The sequence below is a fragment of the Lutjanus erythropterus genome, chromosome 10, assembly GCF_056507025.1.
Source record: "Lutjanus erythropterus isolate fLutEry1 chromosome 10, fLutEry1.hap2, whole genome shotgun sequence".
Classification (NCBI taxonomy): domain Eukaryota; kingdom Metazoa; phylum Chordata; class Actinopteri; order Lutjaniformes; family Lutjanidae; genus Lutjanus; species Lutjanus erythropterus.
Genome location: NC_139326.1, coordinates 31,887,564 through 31,912,772, shown reverse-complemented (window position 1 = coordinate 31,912,772; position 25,209 = coordinate 31,887,564). Strand labels below are relative to the sequence as shown.

Sequence of the window (25,209 nt, the reverse complement as noted above, 5' to 3'; positions counted from 1 at the left end):
GCGCCATTTTGAAGCCCAATACCCATTTGCTACAATTCATGGCTGCTTTGGCTGTGTTCACATCCATAGACATCATTACTCACTAAGTTCTGATTACAAATCAGTAAGTATTTCAATCCATGGTTCCCTGCAGTATAAATACACTTAATTAAATTCTGAAACACAAAAAATTGCAAAACCCAGGCCAGCTAACAGCTGCACACTGTAGGCAGCTTTCCAGTCTTTAGTGGTCCCTGGTTGGTTTGTTTTGTTGTTTGGAATGTGTGAGGTGAGGATTTATTGGAGATGAATTTAAGTCAAATTGATTTGATGAAGCAGAGATTTGTTGAAGTTTATTGTTGGAGGGAGCAGCAGATAACAGCACAAAATACTCATTGTGATTTTGGTGATTTGCAGGCGAAGAAATGTTGAACTACACTCACTAACTCACTCACTATGATATTGTCATAGATAGAGTTTTAATTATTGTCATCGCTTGTGTGTGTGCATGTGTCTGTGTGTGTGATCACTGGACCTGGAGCTGGTCCACAGTTTTTGTGTTCAGTGTTCAATTTTTGAAAAACCTTTGAAAAACACTTTTATGGCTCCATGCTGCTGACAGTTGTGGACACAGGCATGAAGTTTTCAGGTCATACCATTCTTGTGATTGTGATATTTCAAGAATGCTCTGAGGGAATTTCTTCAAACTTGGCATAAATGACCCCTTGGACACGAGGAATAATTGATTAAATTTTGGAGGTCAAAGGTCAAGGTCACAGTGACCTCACTAAGCCCTCACCAATTGGTGGCATTGCAGTAGGTGCTTCACCATCTGTTGCCTGGTAGGGATCTGCACTCTGTTGAGTGCACTCCTCTAGTTTAATTGAAGTGATGATGTTGTACTGAGGGATATATTCAGATGTGTGTTTTCTTCCACACTTGTGTATGTGAAAACAAAGGTCAACAAATTAGAAACATAACGTACTCCAGAACAACAACATATGTAACCACGGCCTCATTAATAAAAAAAAAATAATAATAATATACACATTTCTGACTATGTCAACAAAAACTGAACATTATAAACTTGGTAAAGGAAGAATTTATGACAGAGCTGTTATATTGCAGTTGGAAGCTGAGTGTATATTACGGTGTAACATGTAATATGCTCTACAAGATCTCTCTCTTAAAAGCTGGTCTGAAACAGTTGAGAACCGGAAGCCTTTCAGACAATAAGTTGTTATTGCATTGTTTGACATTTTGGGAAATATGTTTGTGTCACAGTGAATATGGCTGTGGAGTAAAGACAGAGAGAGAGCTGGCCTGCCAGCCTCTCAGACCGCCATCTGTAGTACTTTAACCAACCACTCTTGGATTATGAAATGATGGCTTTCTCTAAGTACTACCTCATATTTTACTGACATCATCCCATAAAGTTCATTTTGTATCTATTCCTTCTGTACTGTCTGTCCCCTACCTTCATGTGATAAGTAATAACTTTGCTTTTGGAAAATAAATGGGGAGATGAGAAGTAGATGGGCGAGGGTGGGGTGGGGTGACGCAGGATTAGCCCGACGATGGAGAGAGAGAAAGTCAGTGGGTGGGGAGATAGAGAGAAAGTTGGAGTGTGGGAGTATTCGTGAGAGATACATTTATCATTTTATAATTGCATGCTCTTTTAAATTTAGAAGTATAACATGTGAAGAATTGAGCGTGTGAAGAGTTGCTTTGAAGATATGGTGGAGATGATCTCCCAGCATGAGAAGATTATACAAATGAAGCCGAAGCCCGCAGCTCTTCAGCACTGCTCTGTACCATATGGATCTCAAGACCATATTGCCGTTGGCCAAGGATTTAAGTAGCAGAGGGAGCTTACTGTGTGTGGCAATGATAGAAAACTTTTCCAGTGACCAAAAGACAGAGGCAACAAAAATTAAGAGTATTTTCTCAGTACCAGCAGAGGTACTCCTAAATGATAGGCACATAACTTTGTATTTAAAGTGTTCACCTGACACTTGGTGAGGAATTAAGTCAGTGTATTTCCCAACATGTTGAACTATTCCTTCAAAGGAAATCAATAGTGATTGTTAAAAGGAGACTGGACATGACCCAATTGCCACAGTGATGGCTGCTTTATTATAGGTGGTGTTAGTCTATAAAAAATTAACAGCAGTACTCTGGCTTCTAGAGAGGGCCTGTAGGGTTTGATGTAAAGTCCAATTGTACCAAATGGCTGGAGCAGGAATGGGGACTGATAAGATTGTATTGATGCCAATGCCAATATGGATTCTGCTTATCGGTCCAATTCTTTATGGAGTCCATTATTGATTCCTGAGCTGGCTGTTGGCTGAGTGCTAGCTGTAGCAACAATCTGTCTGTCATAATTCAAAATGTATGAAATGAGAGAGTATTTGTGCAGTGTTTCTTTTTATTTTTGAATTATCTTAGACAATAGCATCAATGTTAGAAAAATACAACTGAACACCAATTGATTTCAAGTTTGTCACTTTTTCCAAACTCAGATGAGCTTTAATTACCTTTTCAACTGTGTAAAACACATTTCATTCAAACTCAACAGCCAGAAACAAAATAAAATTCACCAAAACTGTCTTGGTTAGTCTTCCCACTGTTACAACAATCCCCAGCTCTGGTTCGGTTGAACTAAATCCATAATTCACCAACTTAGATATGAATATAGTCTGGCTCTACGTGCTGTTTTTGTCTCACCCGTCCTCTGGCTCACTGCACTCATTCTTGGCCCAGTGGGTGTTAACTGTGCCTCTCAGTGAGAGTGCATCATGGGGCAGCAGCTGTCACTCATGCAGACTATTAAATTAACAAAAATTAAATAAAAAAAATCATAGTTGAAAAGCAAAGGAACTTGCTGCGTGTGTACGATGCAACGATGTTTCAGCATATTACTGATGTGTAACCTTGCTTGAAACAATCATTTTACAGACATTAAAACTAGAGCTGCTGTCATCTTTCTTTGTAAAATGAAGCTATGCTTTGGACCGTGTCTTCCTCTCTGCCATGATGCCTGCTTGTTGCAAGTTTGCAGCAGTGTAGACATGTGAATTTGACAGCATTATTTTGGGATTGGCCATTGTCAGAAAAACATGCTGCTATCGATAAAAGGAAACCATAAACTTGGAGGAATACGTCCAATGGATCAGAAATTTTCGAACCTGTTCTCAACTGGCACCAGTTCTCAATTCCCATCCCCACCCACAGCAAAGATATGTCCAAAAGATGTCTTTTAAACATCTTGTCATACCTTGAAAAACCCTCCCCTGATGAGCTGAAATGAACATTTTTATGACGTCTTTTTATGTCTTCTGAACACCCAATATTGATGTCCACAGGAAGGTTAGCTCTAAAGTTTAGCACATAAAAATATTAATCTCGTATCTATTTCCTGCACCTGTCTTGCACGTCCACAGACATCAAAAAAATCTCCTAGCCAGACATTCAAATATTTACCTGCATGTCAACATCCAGACATCCAGATATTGAACCTGGTTTGCATGTCGAGCAGACAAGCAGATATGGTCCATGATGAATGATGCTATATACTGCAGATCTGACCTGCACATCTGGCAGACGTCTCATGTTTGCTGGGTAGGCTTGAGTGCTGCATATTGCTCTTATCAACATAGTCAAATGTGTTTGATGACCTGTGAGTCCTCTTGACTTCCACAGGCTCAGCTAAAATGCTCCATGCGCCAAGACAAAAAAGCCTCTATTATAGTTATTAATTATTATATTAAATATTGAAATTCAGACTGAGAAGACCGTAATTTTGAGGTTTTAATTTTCTTCCAAATTGGCTTGTTCATAGCTAATGCAGTCTTAAGATATTTGGTGAATGTGCCCCTTGGCCTCCGTTTGATCTGCTCTACGAGAATGTGTGCCAGCCAAAGCTGCCCTAAAAGCCAGAGACAAGAGACAAAGACTGTGGCATGCAAGGAAAGGCCTTTTTCAGCCTACAACCCTTCACTTAGAGGAAAAAAGAAAGAGAGTGGGTAGTTTTCCCAGAAGCAGACTAAGCTTCTTTTTTGCACCTGATGTGTTTTGCTTTATCGGGTTTTACCTCTTATCAAGTTTCTCAGCAGGATAAGTGTCACATTTTGACATTTCGTTTTCATGAGCAGGAGATATAAAATAAGATATGATGTTATTTGTTGTTCCGAAGAAAAAATCATTTTTGCAAGACCTTCACGTCATAAACAGTGGAGGGGAGTGGATCCCGGCAGTCGTGTTGAATGTTGAATAAATGCTGATTCGACAGACTGCATCATCACTGCATGTAAAGCGCTAGAGTCAGAGTCAAGGCGACATCTGCAGTCATCCAGAGCTGGCATCATTTTGTAGAATCAGGATCTACAACTAATACGTCTCAGTATGTTTTGCAAAAATGTTCAGGTTGATTTCATACACAGAGGGTCTCATGCAAGAAACCATTTGTGAACAAATTTTTGCTTATTTTTGTTTGTATCCCTGTTTGTTCTTGTTTTGTAGTACCCATTGATCTCACCAATATTTCCCTTACTTTTGCTCTTCTCTTAGGTAGGAGAAAATTTTATGAGTGATTGAGAACAGAAAGAATCTTGATGTCACAGCCCACTAATTGCTGTCCAATTCAATGAAACACAAGTTTGAAGACTATTTAAATATTTAATATTAAGATAAGATAAGATACGATACTTATAAAAATAAAGATGTATATATATATATATATATATATATATATATATATAATTATTTGTTGTAATTAAAATATCCACTCTTTTATAATAATAAAAAATATTCAGTTCAAGGTTAAATATTTTACATTCCTGTTTATATCATTATTTAGGGGTGTTAGACTGTTGCTCAGATAAATAAATAAAGGTGTAAAGAGAAATATGAAGCTTTTCCGTTAAGCTCCGATCAGCTGGTGAAAAATAACAAGAAACTTTTAGTCTTTTTTCTGTTACCTGTCTATCTGTTTTCTGTTACACTGGTTTTCACCAGTGGTGAACTCAAGCTGTCTGAGGGGCAGGGGTGAAAAAGATTTAAAAAAAGGGCACCAGCTGCATATGGTGAGGCACCAGCATGATGAAACGTGATACATTTTGTCATGTTTTGTCCATTGGAAGGGCGCTCTAGAGGGCATTTTACCATGTTTTCTCTTCTTGGATGTTAATCTAGAGGGCATTTTTTCACTTTACCTATTGCTGAAGTTCTTCCTCTGACAGGCTTTTTTTCATGGTGTCTCTCCAAATCTTGGCTTGGCTAACACATGCACATATATAATGTTTAGGGGGTGTTTCTTATGCCAATAACGAACAACTGGCCACACCCACCATTATGATCAAGTGGAATTCATCATTCAGCACACCTGCGTAAGAGTAAACATGGGTGGTTAAGAACATCTGGGGCATCTGGAGTTGACTTCTCTTACTTTTTTCTCTTAACTGAAAATTAAGAGGAAATATAAGAGACAATTTAAGACAACGTTGCTACATGAGGTCCACTGTTTCAGTAAAACTACATTCATAGCTTCCACTTTACATTTGCATTCAGTTACATTATCCATCTGGTCATTCCTGACCAGATTTATTCATTCTAACATTGTTGCAATATTAATACTTCAAACCTCTACAGGGCAGAATGAAAATATGCACTACTTTATTATTTGCCCTGTAGCAGTCTGTTCTGCTCCCACTCTCTTTTTTTCACCTTTTGCAACTGAGCAGTGAAGCTCCTGCATACTTGATTCAAAAAGTCAGCTCTTAACTTTGGTCTCTCCTCTTACCCAAAGGGCTGAACCCATCCTGACCCGGATGAAGGAGGATCACACCCGCATCATCCTGCCCGCCATAGACAACATCAAGTACAACACGTTCGAGGTACAGCAGTACGCCAACGCCGCCCATGGCTACAACTGGGGGCTGTGGTGCATGTACATCATCCCTCCGCAGGAGTGGCTGGACAAGGGCGATGAGACGGCCCCTATCAGGTGAGGGCCTCGGCTGGCGAGCGGCGTCCATTATAGATGAGGATGTTTGATGAAATATGGATAGCCCCGGGATATGACTTATTCATGTGTGGAGCCATCAAACTAAGCTGCTCTCCAGTCCGACGTGCCGCCCAAACACACAAATAAAGCCGTCCCGCAGAAAGCTGTCTAATTACCATGATGAATATCTTCATTTTGATGCAGGATCACAAGGCCACGGCGATGCGATGTCATTAGTGTAATTGTGTGTTGAATATGAGCAGGGCATTCCATTATACTGCCGCTGATTGGAGGACAGCACTGGCTTGTATCATATTTCTGTATAATCCTAGAATTGATTATGAGTGTCCTAGGTCAAATCATATTGGATTTTAATCGACTCAGGAAGAGGACAGGAGTGTTGTGTTACATGGAAATAGTCTTATGTTCCAATCAACATCTGTTTGGCCTGGACAAGCCACAATAACTGACTGCAGAGTCCATGTATTGACATTGATTACTTTACCTGTGGTCATGAGCTTACTTTTAAAGCATTTAATTTCACCTCTAACAATTTTCTGACTGAGACAAAGCATTTAAGGCAGACAAGACACTGTAAATATGTTTAGACCTTCTGGTAAAATAGTGACTACATAGGTAAAAAAAAAAAAAAAATCATGTAATCACAGGATTACAAGTTAGTTCCTAAAATCTAAAGACAGCTGGAGGAGCACTTGGAGAGCACTGACCTATGCCAAGGCTAATAGTCAAGTCTTCTATATGCAAATCTGCAAGCTCACACTTCACAGTCAAGGTTATGGCTTGTTCTTGTGAAACATAAAGTTCAAACGTTTTTCCTTAATATGGAGTTTATTGCAGACAGTTGACATTAAGATGTGAGTAAGAAAATAATAAGTTATTTGCAAACTGCAAAATATCCATGTAAAAGTGACAAGTTTCCTTAAAGGAGATATATGTAATATATTTGCTGAATTAAATCATAAAATAACCATTATGTGTCATCAGATATTATGGAAACATGATAGATTTTAATACTTGCTTCTGTGACAACAGTTATACTTTCCTTTTCACGTTTATTCGAGTTCAAATTAATGAAGTACGGTTATGGAATGAGTAAATGTTTGTTTATTAGTAGTAAGAAATCATTAATAATCTTTCAGTAGGAGTAGATGTTTAAAACGGTTAAATTGAGCAATATGTTAATGGACTCTGGTGGCAGTAAGGCAGGCAGTCACTGAACTCCAACTCCAGAGTGTGTATTTTCAAAGCAGTGGGCTTTTGTTTGCAGGATATCGGGCTTAAATGTACATCGACAGACTATTGACAGCTATAAACAGCTGATCAACTTACTGTCTAGCATTTGTCGTCTTGCGCTCGTGTAGGTTTCAGTGTCCCTGCAGCCTGAAGGCGACCTGCCTGAGCTTCAGTCTGCAGAAGAGGTGGTGGGGTGAAACAACTCACTCCAAACATCAATCATACATTACATAGGGATTCAATCTATTTAATATACTGTCTATGGCTCCAACCTGCTATTTGAATAGCAGTACTCATTTTTGAATAACAGGGTCTTACATATTGCTCCTTCAATTCAGAAAAGACTCTGAAAATGTAGTTAGATCCTCTGGTTGCATAAAATTGTGACCAGATGAACAAAATAAATCAGTTTTGTTCAGAAAAAGAAGAAGTATAATGTATATTTAGACAATACCAGTGCCAGTATTTTCAGTATCAGTATCAGAAATACAGTTTTCAGTAATTTAAGTCACTCTAAAAGGGAGCTGGTTCAGTAGATCGCCTCACTGACAGCTGCTAATCACGCCGCACTGGCTGCAATGTAATCCGTAGGGGAAGAATGTACCCGTCATAATACGTCCCCTAAAAGTGCTTATTTTTGCCACCGACAGGCTCAAATTGAATCTGACATAATGGAAAGGATCCTTACAGAGACGGACCTTTTCAGATAGCGCTTTACAACAAGGACCAAAAGGCATTATATTGCTGTCTTCAAAGCCACTGTACTCCTTTGACAGAAACAGTTGTTCCAATCAAAGTCACACAATAACACAAACAAACTAACCGATAAGGGGAGCAGTCAATAATACTCAGCACCTCCTGCACTTGTTTCATGTTAAAAGTACCAGACAATACGTACAGGATTATGCTCTTTGGGCCACTGGAAGGCTGTCAGTGTGAAATATTTTACATACGACATATTGAGTTTCCTTCTAGGTAATTTAATAGCGACAGATAAAGCCCATGCAAAATAGAACTGACTAGAAATAACTGTTGAATCAAAACAGTGTTTCTGCCACTCACCAGCAAAGAGGTGAGCATGGCAAGGTGTAATTAATGAGGTGTAAATTAACATTGTATTTATTTATCAAGACAAGAGGAAAACACTGGAGCTGTGGTTAGGCTTTTTGAACGCTGTGCATCTGCACAGAGTCAGATTTCTTATTTGTCCATTCCATGCTTTAATAATCAGTGTGATACAATATCTGTTCCCGAGGCTTGCAGCCCACTAGCATCTTCTCTTCTAAAAATCAAATCAGAATTGGTCAGCACTGCCATAACAATGGGGAAATCTCACATCATTCAACCATGATTTAGTTGCCACGGCAGCATGACTGAGCCCGCATGAACATGAAGGCACAACAACAGAGAGACAGCAGTGACTGGAATATGTTCAAAACCAGCAAGAGAGGTGTAGCCGCAAAAATGGACGTGATGTCTTTCATTGTTACTCGTTGATTCTTATTCAATATCTCTGGCTAGGCTCTACTCTTGAATAAATATGAGCAAAATATGAATATATGAGGCGGAAAAACAGATAAAGATAGGTATTTCTGTATGCACATAGCAAATGTGTTCATGCCTATTAAAATGTCCTTTAACTAAACATTGTAGCTGCCTTGTAGGTGCAGGGTTAACTGCACCCAGAAGGCAATAAGAAAATGGCAATAAGAAAATGCATGAAATGTCATGACTTAGATGCTTTTGATTGAACATTTCATGTGCTGCTTTACGTGAAGGAGCGGTAGCTATAGTTGCTGGTGCCGGAGCCAAATGTGCAAGGTCAAGCCGGAGCCAGCATGAAGGAGCTCAGCTATTGTTTTTCATCTTTTCCATATTCACGACGCGGCCTGCGAATGTTGCTGCGGGTTTGGTGAATTGCTGCTGCAATTTTGCGACTGTAAAATCTTTAGTTCAGAAGTGAAGTTAAAGCATACAGGTATGTGAAAGGTGTCCTACCAGAATGTTTTTAATAGAAAAAGGAATACTTTAAAACAAAAACAAAACCACTCAAAACCCCAGAAAACTACATTCTTCATTCTTCTACTTTCTTTTGGAACCATGAATAATAGTGTCTTCCTCTACAGGGAGGTCAAGGGTCAGACACAACTGCAACACTGATCAGTATTATGTGTTTTGTTAAGGAGAGTTCCTGTGAGGAAGCAATTGCTGAGATGTGTAATTTCCACAGTTACGTGGCAAATCTAACATTCATTTTGAGTCATATCTCTGATCACTTGGCTATTGTTATACCATATTCACTCTCCTTTAACTCTGCTTTTTGTCTCCAACTGTCACTGTCATCTGTCTCCACTTTGTTCACCAACTTGAGTTTTTGGTGCTAAGCAGGTAGTGTGCAGTAGGTTTTAAGAGCTTTTCACTGCAAACAGCCACCTGTTGCGTCCAAAAGCGATGTGAGGAGAACAATGGGCCTCATGCAAGGACATTTTCATGTTATCTTAAATTTCACTTTCTTTTTTTGGTACTAACTGTAAATGATCCACCTGTTCTGAGTGCACAGGCATGAGACTTGGAAATTAGCATAATTAGCACCCCAGTAATAACATTTAGTGCTATGCTCCCTGCTCCATATGTCAGGAAATGTTCATTCATGAAAATGACATCAAAGAATAAAAAAGACTGTTACGAGTTTGGGGTTTGACGTTCTGCTTTCAGAGATCCATTATGGAAAAAACTGTCATTTTTTTAAAGTGTCAGCAGTGGAATTAAAAGACCTGCTAAAGCATAGAAACAGTAAAAGTGAGTGTCATTAATGCCGTGTTACCTGAGGGTCGGACTGTCACGGATATAAAGAGGAAACGTCTCGATATGAAAATGACTTCAAGGAAAAAAAACGACTTGCCACAGCAAGGTGATCGGCTGCAGCGAAAGGAGGGGGTCGAGGCGAAGTTTTCATCACGGGGACAAAGGACAGAGTGAGGATGTTGAGTGAGGATGAAGAACAACTTCATAAACCTGCATGTGAAGATATATATGGCCAATAAACCTGACAGCAGGTAATAATACATCATTGAATGAAGAATGAGAGGTTTTTAAAGTAAATTTACAATTATAATTTGAAATGCAGTCAAGCAGAATAATGTCATCATAATTATTAAGTGCAATCGATTTGTCAAACCCAAAATGTCTTCAAACTAATGAAATATATAGTCGTATGAGAAAAAAATTTGTTTTGCAAAACAGACTCAAAGCAGAGTCACTGCATACGACTCTACGACAGGTCTGGACCACTCGTAAATTCTGTTCATATCTCGAAGAAAATTCAAAATACGAGAAAAATTGGTGAATGCGGCAAGTTCTCCTAAATCACTCGTGCACACCACTTAAGAGTAAATTTGTTCATATGAGTGGTTCTTGTTTGAGGCTCGGTGAGAGTGAACTAAAAAAGAAAGACTGTGGCAAAACAATGTGCTGAGGGGAATTGCAGATTCTTGGATAATTCTGAGTGTAAACCTACTGTGACCTCACACATCGGTTTGTGAACTGCCATTTTGAAGCCTTGAGTTTGGCATTATGAAGTCGCCATCTTGTTTTTTGCAATCAGAACATGCAAAATACCGACGAGAGTGTGGAGCTGGTGGGTGACATGCTACGTGTTTGGTTTTGGCTCATCCATTCAGCAGGAAAAAAAAAAAAAAAAAACAGCAGCGTGCCTGGCTACAAAGGATCTCATACTACAGCTAGAGAGCACACTGTAATATTTTGGGTGAGAAACAGGCGACACAGAAACAGAATCCTGATTTATTTAATAAGCACAGCCTAGTTTGAAAGTTTGATCTGAATCTTGTGAGCCCTGGTTATTAAACTGGACAGACTCACTGAGAATGACGCATGAAGCACAACCTTAAAGCACATCCTGCTTTACAAGGATACAAGATGATTTATCACATGCAAGAAGGTTGTAAAATGATGTGGTTTCCCCTTTGATTGATTGATTGGAATTGCTTAAAGAGATAAATAAAGATATAGAACAAACTACTTTATTTGGAGGAGTGCTGAGGATGAATGAGCCAGTGGTCCAAACTTCTTCTGGCATGCCTTCCTTTCAAAAGCTGAGAAATGTTCACGCCTCCCCACCCCACAATTTATTTATTTATCAATCATTAATTATAACTGGGGAAGCAAATGATAATAATAATAATTAATTCAAAAGTTGAATTTTAGCATCAAACTCTTGTTTGTTTATTTTCCCATCATAAATCATATTCATTCAACTTTCTTTCACTTTATTTTTCTCTCCTGGTCATCCGTGACCCCCCCTGCAGTGCCTCTGTACCTCCCCAGAAGGGCCTGTCACCCCAGTTTAGGAACCACTGAATTAAACAACCTCACAGCTCGAGAGGAAGAAGTTACCCTTCAGTCTGGTGGTACTTCTGTATCTTCTGCCTGATGGCAGCAGGGTGAACAATTTTTTTTATCCAATAATACATATGACCCTAATTTATCACTTGTTGAAACTAGCGATTGAGACCATAAATTTATTCAGAAACTCTTTACTATGGTAATAAATCAAGTGAGAAGCAGGGTAAATTTACCATAAGAGTACATATACAATTGTACCTCTTCTTGAAGAGTCGCCCCTCCTGACTGTTTTAAAGAATGAAGGTTCAAGGCTCTTTCACATTGGCTTCATTTTTCGCATCCGGAATCTCGGTTTTCTATTTATTATACAGTTTATGGATAATTCTCTGTAGATTCATCATTATGAGTGACCCCATTCACATGGTCACATTTTTTTCACATTATCAGTTGATACATTGTTAGAAAAATGCTGACTACAAAAAGAATAGGCCATAAAATAAAAGTAAGCAGAATCAAGAATGGGATGATTTTGAGACAAGGTCAAAGACAAGCATAGAGGGCATAAACATGCAAGGGAAAAATGGACGTAAAAGTAATCACATACTTTTTTACCAGGTTCTTTCTGGAGCCAAAAGCTTCATCAACGTTCGTATCAAGAAAAGACATTGCAGAGATTTAAAGCACCTGCCTTCCCGAGGATCTGAGTCTGCTAACTGACTAATTCAGAGGCCTACAGTATTTTACAGTTGACCTTGCCTTGTTCTAAAGTTGATCGGCACGGCTGTCAGTTGATACTGAACCCAAAGGCAAATTTAACAGTTGCTGGAATCAGAATATGGTCATTTTTTTGATTTGTATCACTAAAAGCCTCGACTGCTGCATTTTAACCAAGCTGCAAACATGAACCATACTGACGCTTACTGACAGAATGTCTTTTAATATCCCGGACTACTATAAGCTAAAACATTCACACATACTGTCAGATTTTGACCAAGGGCAACAAAAACTGAATTCCAAACCAGAGCTTCATTATCTCGCTCGGTCCAGCGTAGCCAAAGCAATAACACTTTCATTTGATACACTTGGCCTCATACAAACAAACAATGTGATAACAGTTTATACTCTGGACCAAAATATTGGATGTCTTATCAAAGCTCCATGAAAATCATGTATTATTGAGCACCAAGTGCTAGACTTGAGATAGGAGGAGGATAAGAGAACAGCCTCAGACGCTGCAGAGCTGCTTCGTGTTCCCTATTGACACTTTGCTGCAAATGGACAGATCGCCTCAAGGCCCGGCTGAAGTGTGTCGGCTGTGAGGATTTCTATTGGAAATCATTCTCCCACTTGTTTCCTCGAGGTTTCTGCCCGTCAACAACAGAAGCTCTGTGGCCATTCACAGCTCAGGCTCAAAGCCTTTTCTGGCTGTTTGGACACACTCAACAACAAAGAGAGTAAAAAGGGACACAAGAAAGCACAAAACAGCCACATTCTGAGAAGACAGAGGATCGCAACCATTTTGGAGATTTGACAAAGAGAGGGGTTTTTTGTGCAACTACAGTGATTATCGTCAGGATAGAAAAGGAAGCTAGTGGAAATGGCCACCAAGTGCCTTTGATGTGTGGGCAAAAACCTGGAATTTCCAACCAAAATCACACACACACACAGACCAGGCTTCTTTTTGGATACAAATTATCCTTCATAAGCAAGGCTCACACTAAAAACCTGTGCCATTTCTTTAGCTTACCATCTGCTGTGGCCTGAAGGACACGATTTAAATCACTTTTAAGCAAATATATGAAAATGTGAGCATCAGACATAAATGAGCAATTACTTTTGAAGGGATACGTCAACCAAATGCTTCAATCTAAGCATCTTGCCTGAGCAGATACTTGAAAGAGATCTAACAGGTGTAAATGCATTCGACTACAGTACAGGAACATGAAATAGGGAGATGACTATGAGGATTATAAGCTCTCCACAGATAAAAAGAAGTTTAATATGAAACAGAAAATTGCTAGAAATATTAAACATGACTGTCAACACCACTGCACCTTAAATAAGTGGAACAATAAATGATGCACAAAAGAGCAAAAAGGGCACAGAGTTTGTAATTAAGAACTGATGTTTTGATGGATAACACCCACATATGTCACAAAATGAGCATGGCTTTGCATATAGTAAGTGGTGTTGATGGCTAAATAAATAGAATTTTCCCCACGGGGCACCAGTAAATGACCTTATTCTTCTTCTAAAATTCTTTACTAAAGCAATATCACACAAAATTGAGTTCTGCTGCACTGAATGTGATTAGGTTGTAAGCATGAGGTCGCAGGTATAGATTTATACAACTGTTCTGCAAGAGGCAGTTATTAGTTTATAGTAATAAGCATTTTAAACTGATTTTCTCCGTGACTGCTGTCATTTACATTTTCGAATTCTTCTTCTTCTGGTAGTCTATCTGGTATCAAAAGTGATGTAATGGCTGGTAAGCTACACTTCTTCAGACACATGCCAGAAGCCACAAATAGGCAAGGATAGAGAGATTCTGCCTTTTCAATGTTATTATTGGAACTGAAAGCACATTTCGATCTTTTTTTTTTATTTAATGCTGAAACTGTGTAGCTCTACCTGCAGCAGCAATGGGACTATATTCAGCTATGTCTTCTTAAAGGACTAAAAGTTGATGTTTAGACTTTTGAGACTCACCCTGGTACAGACCAAATAAATGGACCGGGGCCATTTGAAAAAGGTGGCCTTGGCCTGTTTTTAAGTAGTTTTATGGCAGCAGATATGTGATTTTAGAATCATTTCAAAAGCTAAACTACCAATAAATCCATCTGCCGATTGTAAAATCTGTTTAGGAGGCGATCTTATATGAAGCCATTCATATATTTATGCAAATCAACACATATTCACATCAGTGCAAGTATTATCACTGATTAATAGGTGAAAAGCTTTTAAAACTGCTGTTCTTGTATCATACTCCGTTTTACTTTGTACGATCCCACAGTAACAAGCCCTACATCATATGAGGATATGTTGTCTGAATAAAATATGTTAAAAGAAAGAAAACTAGTTATAAAGTCATAGAAAAATTATATTAGTATGCCTGCATTTTCCTCTCAAACTCACTTAAAGCATCAGGGCTGTCATGCAATTTAAATGAGAGATTCCAGTCAAGCCAGATGTCTGGTTCAAAGAGCAGTTTCACCAGCAGTGTGTTCATCAGGGAGAGAAGTAAGCAATCTTAAATGAAAGTCTTTATCTTGCCAAAATGCATACATGTATCAGATGTTCATTCTGCGCACTGCAACCAAATGATCTGGAGGCCAAAGTTAAAGGGGTGTGAGGGACGGATGAGCCCTGCAGGCTGACCATCTGCCCACTAAAAACAACCAGACCTAATGACATTAAAAGAGAAATCCGTTTGAAAACCCCAGCATCAATCTGTGAGACTGACGCAGTCCAGAAGTTATTTTATGGCTGATAATTTTTTTATTTTTTTTTTTGCTTTCTCTCAAGTTGCTGTTTGACACACATCAGAGGAGTGAGTTCTGTGTGCTGTATTACATGCAGGTACAAAGAGCCAGAACAACAGTGCAGGTGAGAAAGACAGAACAGACAGAACAATGGCTGGGTGTGTCATTCCCACTTACAAAATATTACAAAAACCCACTGGGGCCTGTGTTCTATTTCACACAAAACTGATGGCAGGGTCACACAGACTTGAAACTAGTCACATTGCATCAGAGTTTATTGAAGTTTTTTTTGTGGATGGAGAAATGGGTACCTCTGCCTCTTTTATGATTGATTTCTCTTTGTTCGATTGTTGAACGCTGCTGTAAAATCATGAGTCGGGAATGAAATCGTGGCTGTTTAATTCTCGGAACCAATTGTGGACATGTATAGCATTCAGCCTCTCAATTTTTTGCATTTATAGAGGAACAGCTGGCTCCAATTATACATTTAATTGGCTCCAGTTAATTGGCTCTAGTGGGGGAATTACTTTTTCATGGCTAAATATTGCATGTTTGATCACCTTGAACACCAGACAAATGAGAGAGGCACCAAACTTGGCTGTCATTTGTTCTCTTTTATTTTCACACTAAAAATTACCAATACATACTGCTATGCAACTGCTCTTATCATGTATTCACTTACCCGGTAAGGCAGTTCCCAAGAATTCCCACTTCTAGTGTCAAGCGTGCAGGACTGCCAGGCATGACCCACTCCAGAATAGTGGCAGGTGTGGAGTTAGACTGAGGTGGTACGCCTGTCAAACAGCATAAAAAGGAAAACTATAATTACTGCCTGGAGTTTGTACACCTCCATCCAACCAGTCAAGCTGCAGTTTACATTTGTGTCGGTCCAGACTCGTGCAAGATATTTTGTGAAAACTTTGAGTGAATCTTTTTTTCACCTTTTGATGTTATTTGGGATAGGATGGGAAAAGATAAATAGGAAAAAGGGGAGAGTGGGAAGAAAACACACAACATTGCTGAGAAATCAGCCTCCACACATGCACCACAAACTCTGCCAGCTGAGCTGCTAAGGCGCCCAAACTTTCAAGGAATTAAATGAGAAGTATTAACTGTATTTTTTGGCAAAATGCAAGTTGTCACTATATTGACATGCTGTCTTCATGCCAAGACTACAGATAAGAGAGTAGAGAGAGATAGAGAACATGATGTCACAGTAAATTTGACCTTTGACCTTTTGGATATAAAATATTATCATATGATCATTTTATCTTTTTAGAAATTTGTGTGAAATTTTGTTATAATAAGCACATGAATTCTTGAGTAATGGCCAAAAACATTTTTCATGAGGTCACAGCAACTTTGACCTTTGACCTCCAAAGTCTAATCAGTTCATTAATAACTACAAGTGGAGGTTTGTACCAAATTTGAAGAAATTCCGTCAAGGCATACTTGAGATATTACACTCTCAAGAAAGGGGTGGACATGAGGTCACAGTGACCTTGACCTTTGACCACTGACCACCAAAAAGTTCGTCATTGAGTCCCAGTGGATGTTTGTGCCAAATTTGAAATCATTCTGTCCAGGCATTCTTGAGATATTGTGTTCACAAGAATGGGATTGCAAAAAAACAAACAACAAAACATTACCAATACATAACCCACATGTGATGATGTTGCATTTACAACATTACACCTTACCCAGTGTTGAAAAGCATCACAAACATGACATATTTGGTCAGCTGGAGATTCTTACTGCATCTGATGTAAGGTGCTGAGTCTGTATTTAAGCACAGGAACAGTGTTTAGATTGCCAGGAAGCTTACTTTAAAGAGAACACTCAAAGAGAGCTGCACTGTGCAGACAGGCGAGGCAGGTCACTTGTCAAGAAGAGGGGAGAAAGGATGAGGTGAACGGGGCTGAGTGTGTGCTGTGTCTGTCTTTTTTTATCTGCACAGAGAGTGCAAATAATGGCACTTCAAACCTCTCTGTCACCACCTTATAATTTAAACAATGATTACAAGGGGCTACATCAGGCAATCAAAGACTATACCTCAGCAAGTATGGGCCATTTGAACAAGTGTGGAACAGAGGTATCCGGAACAATTAACTTAAGATATCAAAGACATGCTAGGCATTAATTTGAGTCTTTTTATTCCACTAAGAAGTGTTTGACATTGTAGTTTGTTGGATGTCACATAAATAATGCAGGGAATGCAGAGAAAACACAACTAAATTGATACCACAAGGTGAGTCAAACAGTAACTTTCAATCAGTAATTACCATTATGCAAAAAGCTGGCACTTTCAACAGAAAACTGTGGCACTTCACATTATGGCTCAGTAATAACGTGTTCATAGAGGGGTAATAATTGGTAAATAGTTCAAATGAAATGAATAAATAGCACTATGTCATAACTGCATGTCCAAAAATGAGTACTGCAGTCTAAATAGCGAGATGGAGCCATAGACGTTATACTATATAGGTTGAATCCCTATTTAATATATGATCTATGGTTGAAGCGAGTTGTGCTGCTCCCTCTTCCCCGGACCCGAGGAAGCTCAGGCAGGCTGCAGGAACCCTGCAGTTGTTTTAGATAAGTGCAGCATTACAATTTGACAATAACAAACAATGAAGAGTCCTACACTGTAAACTGATCAGCTGTATAAAAAATGTCATATATCTGTCAATGTAAATCTAAGCCTGTTATCCTAAAAACAAAAGCCCACTGCTCTGAAAGTACACACTTTCAACGACTTTCAGGGGAGTTCAGCGACTGCCTGCCTTCTGCCTGCCAGACTCCATTAACATATTGCTAAGTTTAAATGTTATAAACATCTACTCCATCCAAAAGATTATTAATTATTTTTTATGACTCATAAACAGACACTTAATCATTTGGCAAATGTTCTGCATTAATATGAACTCTAATCTATGTGAAATTGGCAACCAAAAACACAAGTCGATGGCTGGAATAAAAATGTGAAAGGAAAACATTGTGGCTGTAGTGTTGTCATCAGAGATACGAACATTTCATCTTAGTGTGTTTCCTTAATCTCTGAAGACATTAGTATTGCAGTAGAACAGTAAATTACAGACTTCTCCTTTAATAATTAAGTATTCTAACACCATGTAGTTACCAAAGAAACAACCACTTAACTAAGGGTAATTATGGGGAGACATTTAAAGATAGCAACAAGGCAAAACTTTAAGTATATTGAACCAAGATATTACTATTCTATTACTAAAAAGTTTATAATTGATAATTACATTGTTTTACTTTAAAAAAAAATGTGCAACTTACATTTAACAATACACATTTTGACAATACACACAAAACACTACCAATGTCATGCCATGAAGATTTATGTCAGCAAAAACAGAAAGAAAACTTTTTTAGACATTTGATGGTCTCTGTGCATTTATATCCATTCTGGGGTGAGAGATTAATTCATCTACTGATAAGTGATTTTCAAAATAACACTCTGTGGTGTTACAGTGTTTTATATGGGGGCCTAAACCTAAAAGCACCTTTCTTTTTGGCTCACACACTGTATGGCTGAGTGCACTCTTTTAATACCAACTCAATGAATCATAATACAGCTCCCTTCTTCTAGTACTTCCTGCTGCCATGTCCCTCAAAGTGAAGTGGCAGACACACATTTTCCTCCTCTGTGTGTGTGTGCAATAATATATGGTGAACTTATCCTGGGAGCCATTCCAAGAAGAAGAATAAAGCCACTCATTGGTCACTTTAGAGCTAGAGTAAAAAAAAAAAAAAAAACAGCCCAGTACTCTGTATGAATGCAATGCTTTTTGTGGGGCTTTGTCCCAGAGCACTTAAGGACTGACAGATAATAGTAGTGAAAAGCAGCCCTGGGGGGACAGCAGCTAAAGTGGGACCATTTCTTTCAGTAAAGGTGGAAAGTAACCGCTTCCTTTTGTGAAAAAACACTCTATCTCTTGCTCTACCAGCTGTACTTAGGTATAGCTTTTGAGTCGCGTTGAGATGTTTTAAAAGTCTGTTTAGATTTTTCCTTTAAAACATCAGTAAATAGTGAAATATGAGAATTGTTAAAATTCCATTCTGGACGGTCAGAAATGGAGAATAGGGCTAATTTAATGTTTTAGTCCATCTTCTGTCGAAATTTCAACTTAATCTAACTATTGAAACTGCATTAATCTGTAGTTTTATGTTAACCATGTATCAAATTTTGATGTGTAATATGAAGGGTGTGTCTCATGACAAAATGACAGCTCCCAAAAACCAGAACATTTGATCGGCCCCTGGTGATTGGTTGCAGTATAAGTCATAAATCCTGCCTCCTCAGTGTTAATAGGAAGGACATGGGGCAAACTAAAACATCAAAGTACACATAAAAAAAAAAATGGATTCTGTCATTTATGCACATCTGTTATTTTTTTCTTAATCATTTTGGTATGAATTAGTGATGCTAAAAAAAAGGGGGGTTTCATGCCAGCTGAGTCCTGCTCGCGTTTGAGTTGTCTGGGTGTATGGGCAGGAACTCGAAACCAGAGCTCCATCACTACGGTGTAGACTCCATATGACGCCACCAGAGTAAGATGGCGGCATTTGAAAAACTAGTCCATCTTTATCTATATTAATGTGATGAACCCACAGGTAATAATACCCCATTCCTTGCAGTACCCCTCAGTGATACGGAGCATTCTGTTCTTTCACTTCATTGTATTGGTTTTAAGTTTCTGTTTTCACTCTCACCACTTTCACCAGCCTTATTTCTAACATCAGCAGGCAGCCATTTTCAACAAAAAAGTTCTGATGAACCCATTGTTCACTACCTGGCCAGCACCGAATGTTGCACTTTGATTCATCTGGGCAACAGAAAAATGGCCTTGAATGAATGTTAATGTTGCATTTTGCCTCCTGTATGTGAAAATAAACAGTAGCGGAAAGAGTATTGTTAGTATAACTGCTGATGTTTAATGCATTATCATTAGCAAGTATTTAATCAAAAGTGGTTTCTGTTTCTCCAATCTGAAAACTCCTGTGCTGTTATGGTCAGTGTTCATCTCTACGAAACTATGCCATTTCCCCCCCCACCTAAATGTCCAGGTTCTTATTGGTTTGTTCAGCTTTATTGGCAACACAAATGCCGATAAAAGGTTTGATATTAATTCTAATTGCAGGCCTACTCAGTGAGTGTTTTTAAAAGTAACTAAGTAGATTACACAGAGAAATGCATATATACGAGTAAAATTACACTCATAAAAGTACCCCTGAACAAAGACTTAATTTCAGTTGTAATGCATTACTTCTGCCCCTGTAAAATAAGTAACTGTTTACTCACAACACAACAACACTATGAGATAAATACTATGTTTACAGCTTCTCCTGTTGCCCCAGATGGACATAAGATTAATCAAAGCTACCTGTAAGCCTTAGCATCCCCAAATGGCAACAAGAAAATGACTGACTTGGTGTACAGAAATCCAACAGCTCTCTCAATATATTGGGATTGGATAAGACACATTCCTGCCTCGATCACAATGGCACGGGCTGCTGATGAATTCAAACTGGTGTTTATTAATCCCGCTGACATTTCCATATTGTCACTCCGACTGTTCAGAGACACTGTGCTTTACAGGAAGTCACAACAGAAAACTGACAATACTCACAAGCTGATAAGACTGTGCAGTCTGTTCTAGAGCAATGGAAATGGACACAAGTCTTCCTATGTTGCACACATGCAACAAACTCAAAATCACATTTTATCTCCAGTTAATTAGCTTTTCAGTCTTGTTAGTGGTGAAAAGATTGTTAATTTACTGTATTCAAATCCAGCTTCTCCATGCATAGATAGCAAGGAAGGAAAACCTTTACCATATGAGAACATTTACATTCACTTGATTCAATGGATCATTGTTAAAGACTGTACTGTATTTTAACTGTGAAAACACTGAAACTCATCCTCAATGTATTTTTCCAAGCTCAAGAAGAAAAATAAAACACTTCTGCCTTGATCGCACTGAATATTTTAGCATTTTCTGTGGGTGTATGAAAGTTTGGTAGCTGGATAATGGTATTCAAAAGATGCTTTCTGTCTCTGCTCATCCAGAACTCCAGCTATGATCGGCTGCTCCTTTGTGGTTGATCGGGAATACTTTGGCGAGATTGGTCTGCTCGATCCTGGCATGGAGGTCTACGGAGGCGAGAACATTGAACTCGGCATGCGGGTAAGGACCACAATTCTGCTGCTGATGAAATGCATTTAAATCAGAAGGAGACTTTGATAAATAGCTTGAAATGTAGACTTTTCTTCTTTTTTAAACTGAAATAAAAGTCACTGTGTTAAACAGAAGATGAAATTGCTCAGAGAATTGCTGCGAGAAAAGTTGGTTTTTAATGAGGCGCTCCATCTAAGCTGGAGGGGTTTTTGTGTGTAGGGAGCCCACACAAAAAGTCATAATTACAAATCCAATATTTGAGAGGGTAATATTTAGATGTACAGTCCTGGTTGGAATGATTTGTGAAATCTATATTCAGACTTTGGAACAGCTTATGATGAAGTTTTCTTACGTTTTCCAGCTGGGGGGATACAGCTTAAGATACAAAACCCAGGGGCGTCAACAGAAGCCATGATTAAACTTTGCAAAGTTTCTTAGATGGGAGTGGGGGGAGAAAAAACATCCCCTTAATGCAAATCTTCAGCCAAACCAAAGGCTTTAAAGCCTGTATACGGGAAATGTAAATCTCTTTTGCTGCTGCTTTGAGTTGAATTTAACGCTTCATGTGAGCGAAAGGGCTTGCTGAAGAATTGGTTAGCGTTTAAATTCAGAAAATGTTTCTCTCCAGCCGAGTGGAACCGTTCTGAATCTAAACGCACTCCTTCAGCTTATTGGAATGAGATATGCTTGAGAGATCGCAGTCCTTCATTTAACGTCATCCCCACATCCATTTTGAAATCTCGAGATGGCTTCAACGACACCTCTGAAGTGTTGGTCCTCTTTGAAAAAGCACTTGAACATGGGCTGGAGAATGGATCAGGGTTTACAGAATTGCTGCAGTGTTTTATTGAAGCCACAGATGTTTATAGCTGTCGCTGACCATTTTAAAGCGTCTTATTATTCCACATAGACTGGCTCTCCCCCACATCAGGGATGCCTAGCCTCCTTTAGCTGGGGGCCACTTTTACTTTTACTTTTATTTTTATTCAAATTAACTGGATATTTATTAACTGAACTAACTTGGTACAAGGACAACAGGCCTGTATGAATGACAAATAAATGAGATATTTACTATTTTCACTCACAGATACTGCATTCAGTAGCTGCAACTGCACTTTGGTTGTAAATGCTCTGGTTACATTTGTAAGAGTGCTATAACATTTACAGCCCAACTGATGCCTGATGGGGTTTGATATTGACATACTGACAGATATTCTTTATTTAAAAATATAAAATCCAAAACGGACATCAGACCACTGAAACAGCAAACTTTCCCTGGTACATTTAATTATTATAAATAACTGGAATATTACGATACCGTTGTAGAACAATATGGCTAAGAGCAGACCGACTGATATATCTGTCTGGTTCTAATAACATTCAACATATCTGGAACCTCTTCAATCATGCAATCACTCAAATGAGGGATTTATATAAAGATAAACCATAACCTGCTCCTACCAGGATGAAGAGCATCTGGAAGTGGTAACACTTTATATTAATAAGCTTGTAATAAGCATTATTTAATAGGTAATAAGGCCCTTATAAGATGCTTATTAACATTAATATGTACTAATGAGACAATAGAAGTAAGCCTTTCTCTCTGCAGATGTCACTGTCCAATAATAATAATAATAATAATAATAATAATAATAATAATAATAATAATAATAATGTTAACTGTTAATTACATAACCATAAACTTTGCTCACACTTTAAATCCAGAGATACCCTCAAATTAACTGTTAATAAATGTGTAATAAAAGATTAATTAATAAGCAAGCTTAACACCTTTCTTGTAAGTGATTATAAATGTCTCATAATCTAATAATGTTAATTATGTTATTGTGAACACATATATATGCTTATTAAGACATATTGATGTTAATAAGAATCTTATAAGGGCCTTATTACCAATTAACTTACACTTTTTCCAAGCACCTTAAAGTTTCACCATTTAAGCTCTTTTAATGTCTGTAGGATAAGCTGCAACTTCCAGAATAACAGCCATGGAACACTACTGAAGATTTACTAATGTATAAACAAACAAACAAACAAAATAAAATCCCAAAGTTAAACTATTTATTTTTATTGTGAATTACAAAATGATTGCAGGGCCACCCACCTTCCTATCAGGGACTAGATTTGGCCCATGGGCCGCAAGCTGAGTATCACTGCCCTGCAGCAGTAGCATGTTTTGACAATAATGGTGCAATCATCAAGCTTCTGGTGTCTTCATCTGATAGTTGTTTTGCCATTATCATACAGTGATAACTCAGCAGTACGCATTATGTGCCAACTGCCATCAGCCTCCCCCAAGGTTACGCAGTGTTTTCTCATTCACTCGAGCTGCTTATGTGGGCCTAACAAACCATGCAACTGAGTTAGATGAGGTCTGTGAGGAAGATCAATTCAGCTACAGCAGCTAAATAAAGTTAGGACAACTCTGTTGAACTGTGTGATATAGTGTAACTTCTTTTGGCTCTTACTCACACTCCTCATTGACTCCAGTCTCCTATCACTATGAATATTTACTGTAGCTTTTTGATCCATGAAGTGACGAGAATATGCCTCTCTGTCTGCGAGCACAATGCCGTCGCAAATGCAATTACCTCTCCTCCTGTTTGGCCTGTCTGCGTGGAAATGAAACACATGCCACAGAAAAGGGGCCATTCAGCACATGCACAAGCTTGAATAGGTCTGCAGTCAACAACCAGCTTCAACCATTCATATTGTACAGCCGCTAATGGAATGGAGATGGGTTTCTGGCGAGTGGACGGCAATTACTCCTCTAAGGCTACAGCGGCTCAAGCTGCTCATTGTAGCACCGGCTGAGGAGTTGCCATTTGGGATAGGCTTGATTGACAAGAACATGTTTAACAATTAGCCCGGGCAGCTCACAATAGCTGAGCCTGCCCTGGACCATCTGACTACAGGGGGCTGATGAAAGGCAGGGTTCACACAGAAAGGTTATGGCGTATTTATAATTTACTGTGAGTTCCGGCCCTCTGTAGCTTGCTCTGGGTAAAAAAAAAAAAAAAGGCTGCCAGGATCCAAAGAACTGGCCTCTTTGTAAGCAGAATGGAGGCTAGGATGTGCTGGACTGATTATACAGCACATCGCGCTGCATGTGGTGTTGTTTCCGTGAGGAAGAGAATAAAACCAAGGGAAGGGAATATAAATCATAGATCTCACTGAAGTTTTCTGTTTGTTCGGGTATGCAATAATTTACAGCGCAGGACCTGTAAATGAAAAGAAATGAAACAGAGAGAGGATGAAACTGCGGAGACAAAGAAAATGGATATGTAAAAGATGCTCCCAGCATGTTGTAGTGAAGGATAGATGCATCAGCGGCAACCACACCACTAATACATGAATTCTCAGTTAGACAGACGAGAAACTACATGGTGTATACAAAAGTAACTAGAGTCAACTGAATGTACTGGGTTGGCTTTGAATGTTGCTTAACAGATAACTTATGTATTTTTGAAACTGTACTTGATTTTCCCATATTTCTGTGACCATGGCTCTGTCTTCCACACAGCACAACGCAGCTCTCATTGCTATTTTCTGACCAACAAGTTTGTTGTTTTCTCAACCAGTGCAAATGTCTTGCACCCATTCGTGGTGGTGTTGGTCTTAAAATGAGGTGTGGTCAGGTGGATTGTTTGCGCATTACAACTTGAGGCAGTAGAAAGTGGTTATGGCACTGACCAACATGGTGCAGTATTTTCTGGCTATTCAAGGGATGCATTATTCAGATAGTAAGACGTGTCTACATAGGCAGATTTACGATGAGCATATACCCTGCTTCTGAGGCACTGCAGTTAATCCACTCATCATAAAAAATAGTATTAATTAATAATAGATGGGTTGCAAGTGAGTGAAATAGTTTTGAAGCTGTGTGCACATTTACACACAG

At 38.7% G+C, this 25,209-nt stretch overlaps 1 protein-coding gene across 1 annotated transcript in view; it reads left to right on the top strand.

Annotated features, from left to right (window-relative positions):
* galnt9 (polypeptide N-acetylgalactosaminyltransferase 9) overlaps window positions 1–25,209 on the top strand; it is a 138,901-nt gene that overhangs the window by 66,611 nt on the left and 47,081 nt on the right. Inside the window, exons 5-6 of the mRNA XM_084729054.1 lie at window positions 5,786–5,983; window positions 21,179–21,296. Coding sequence (XP_084585180.1) covers window positions 5,786–5,983; window positions 21,179–21,296 — 316 coding nt within the window. The remainder of the gene's footprint in view (window positions 1–5,785; window positions 5,984–21,178; window positions 21,297–25,209) is intronic.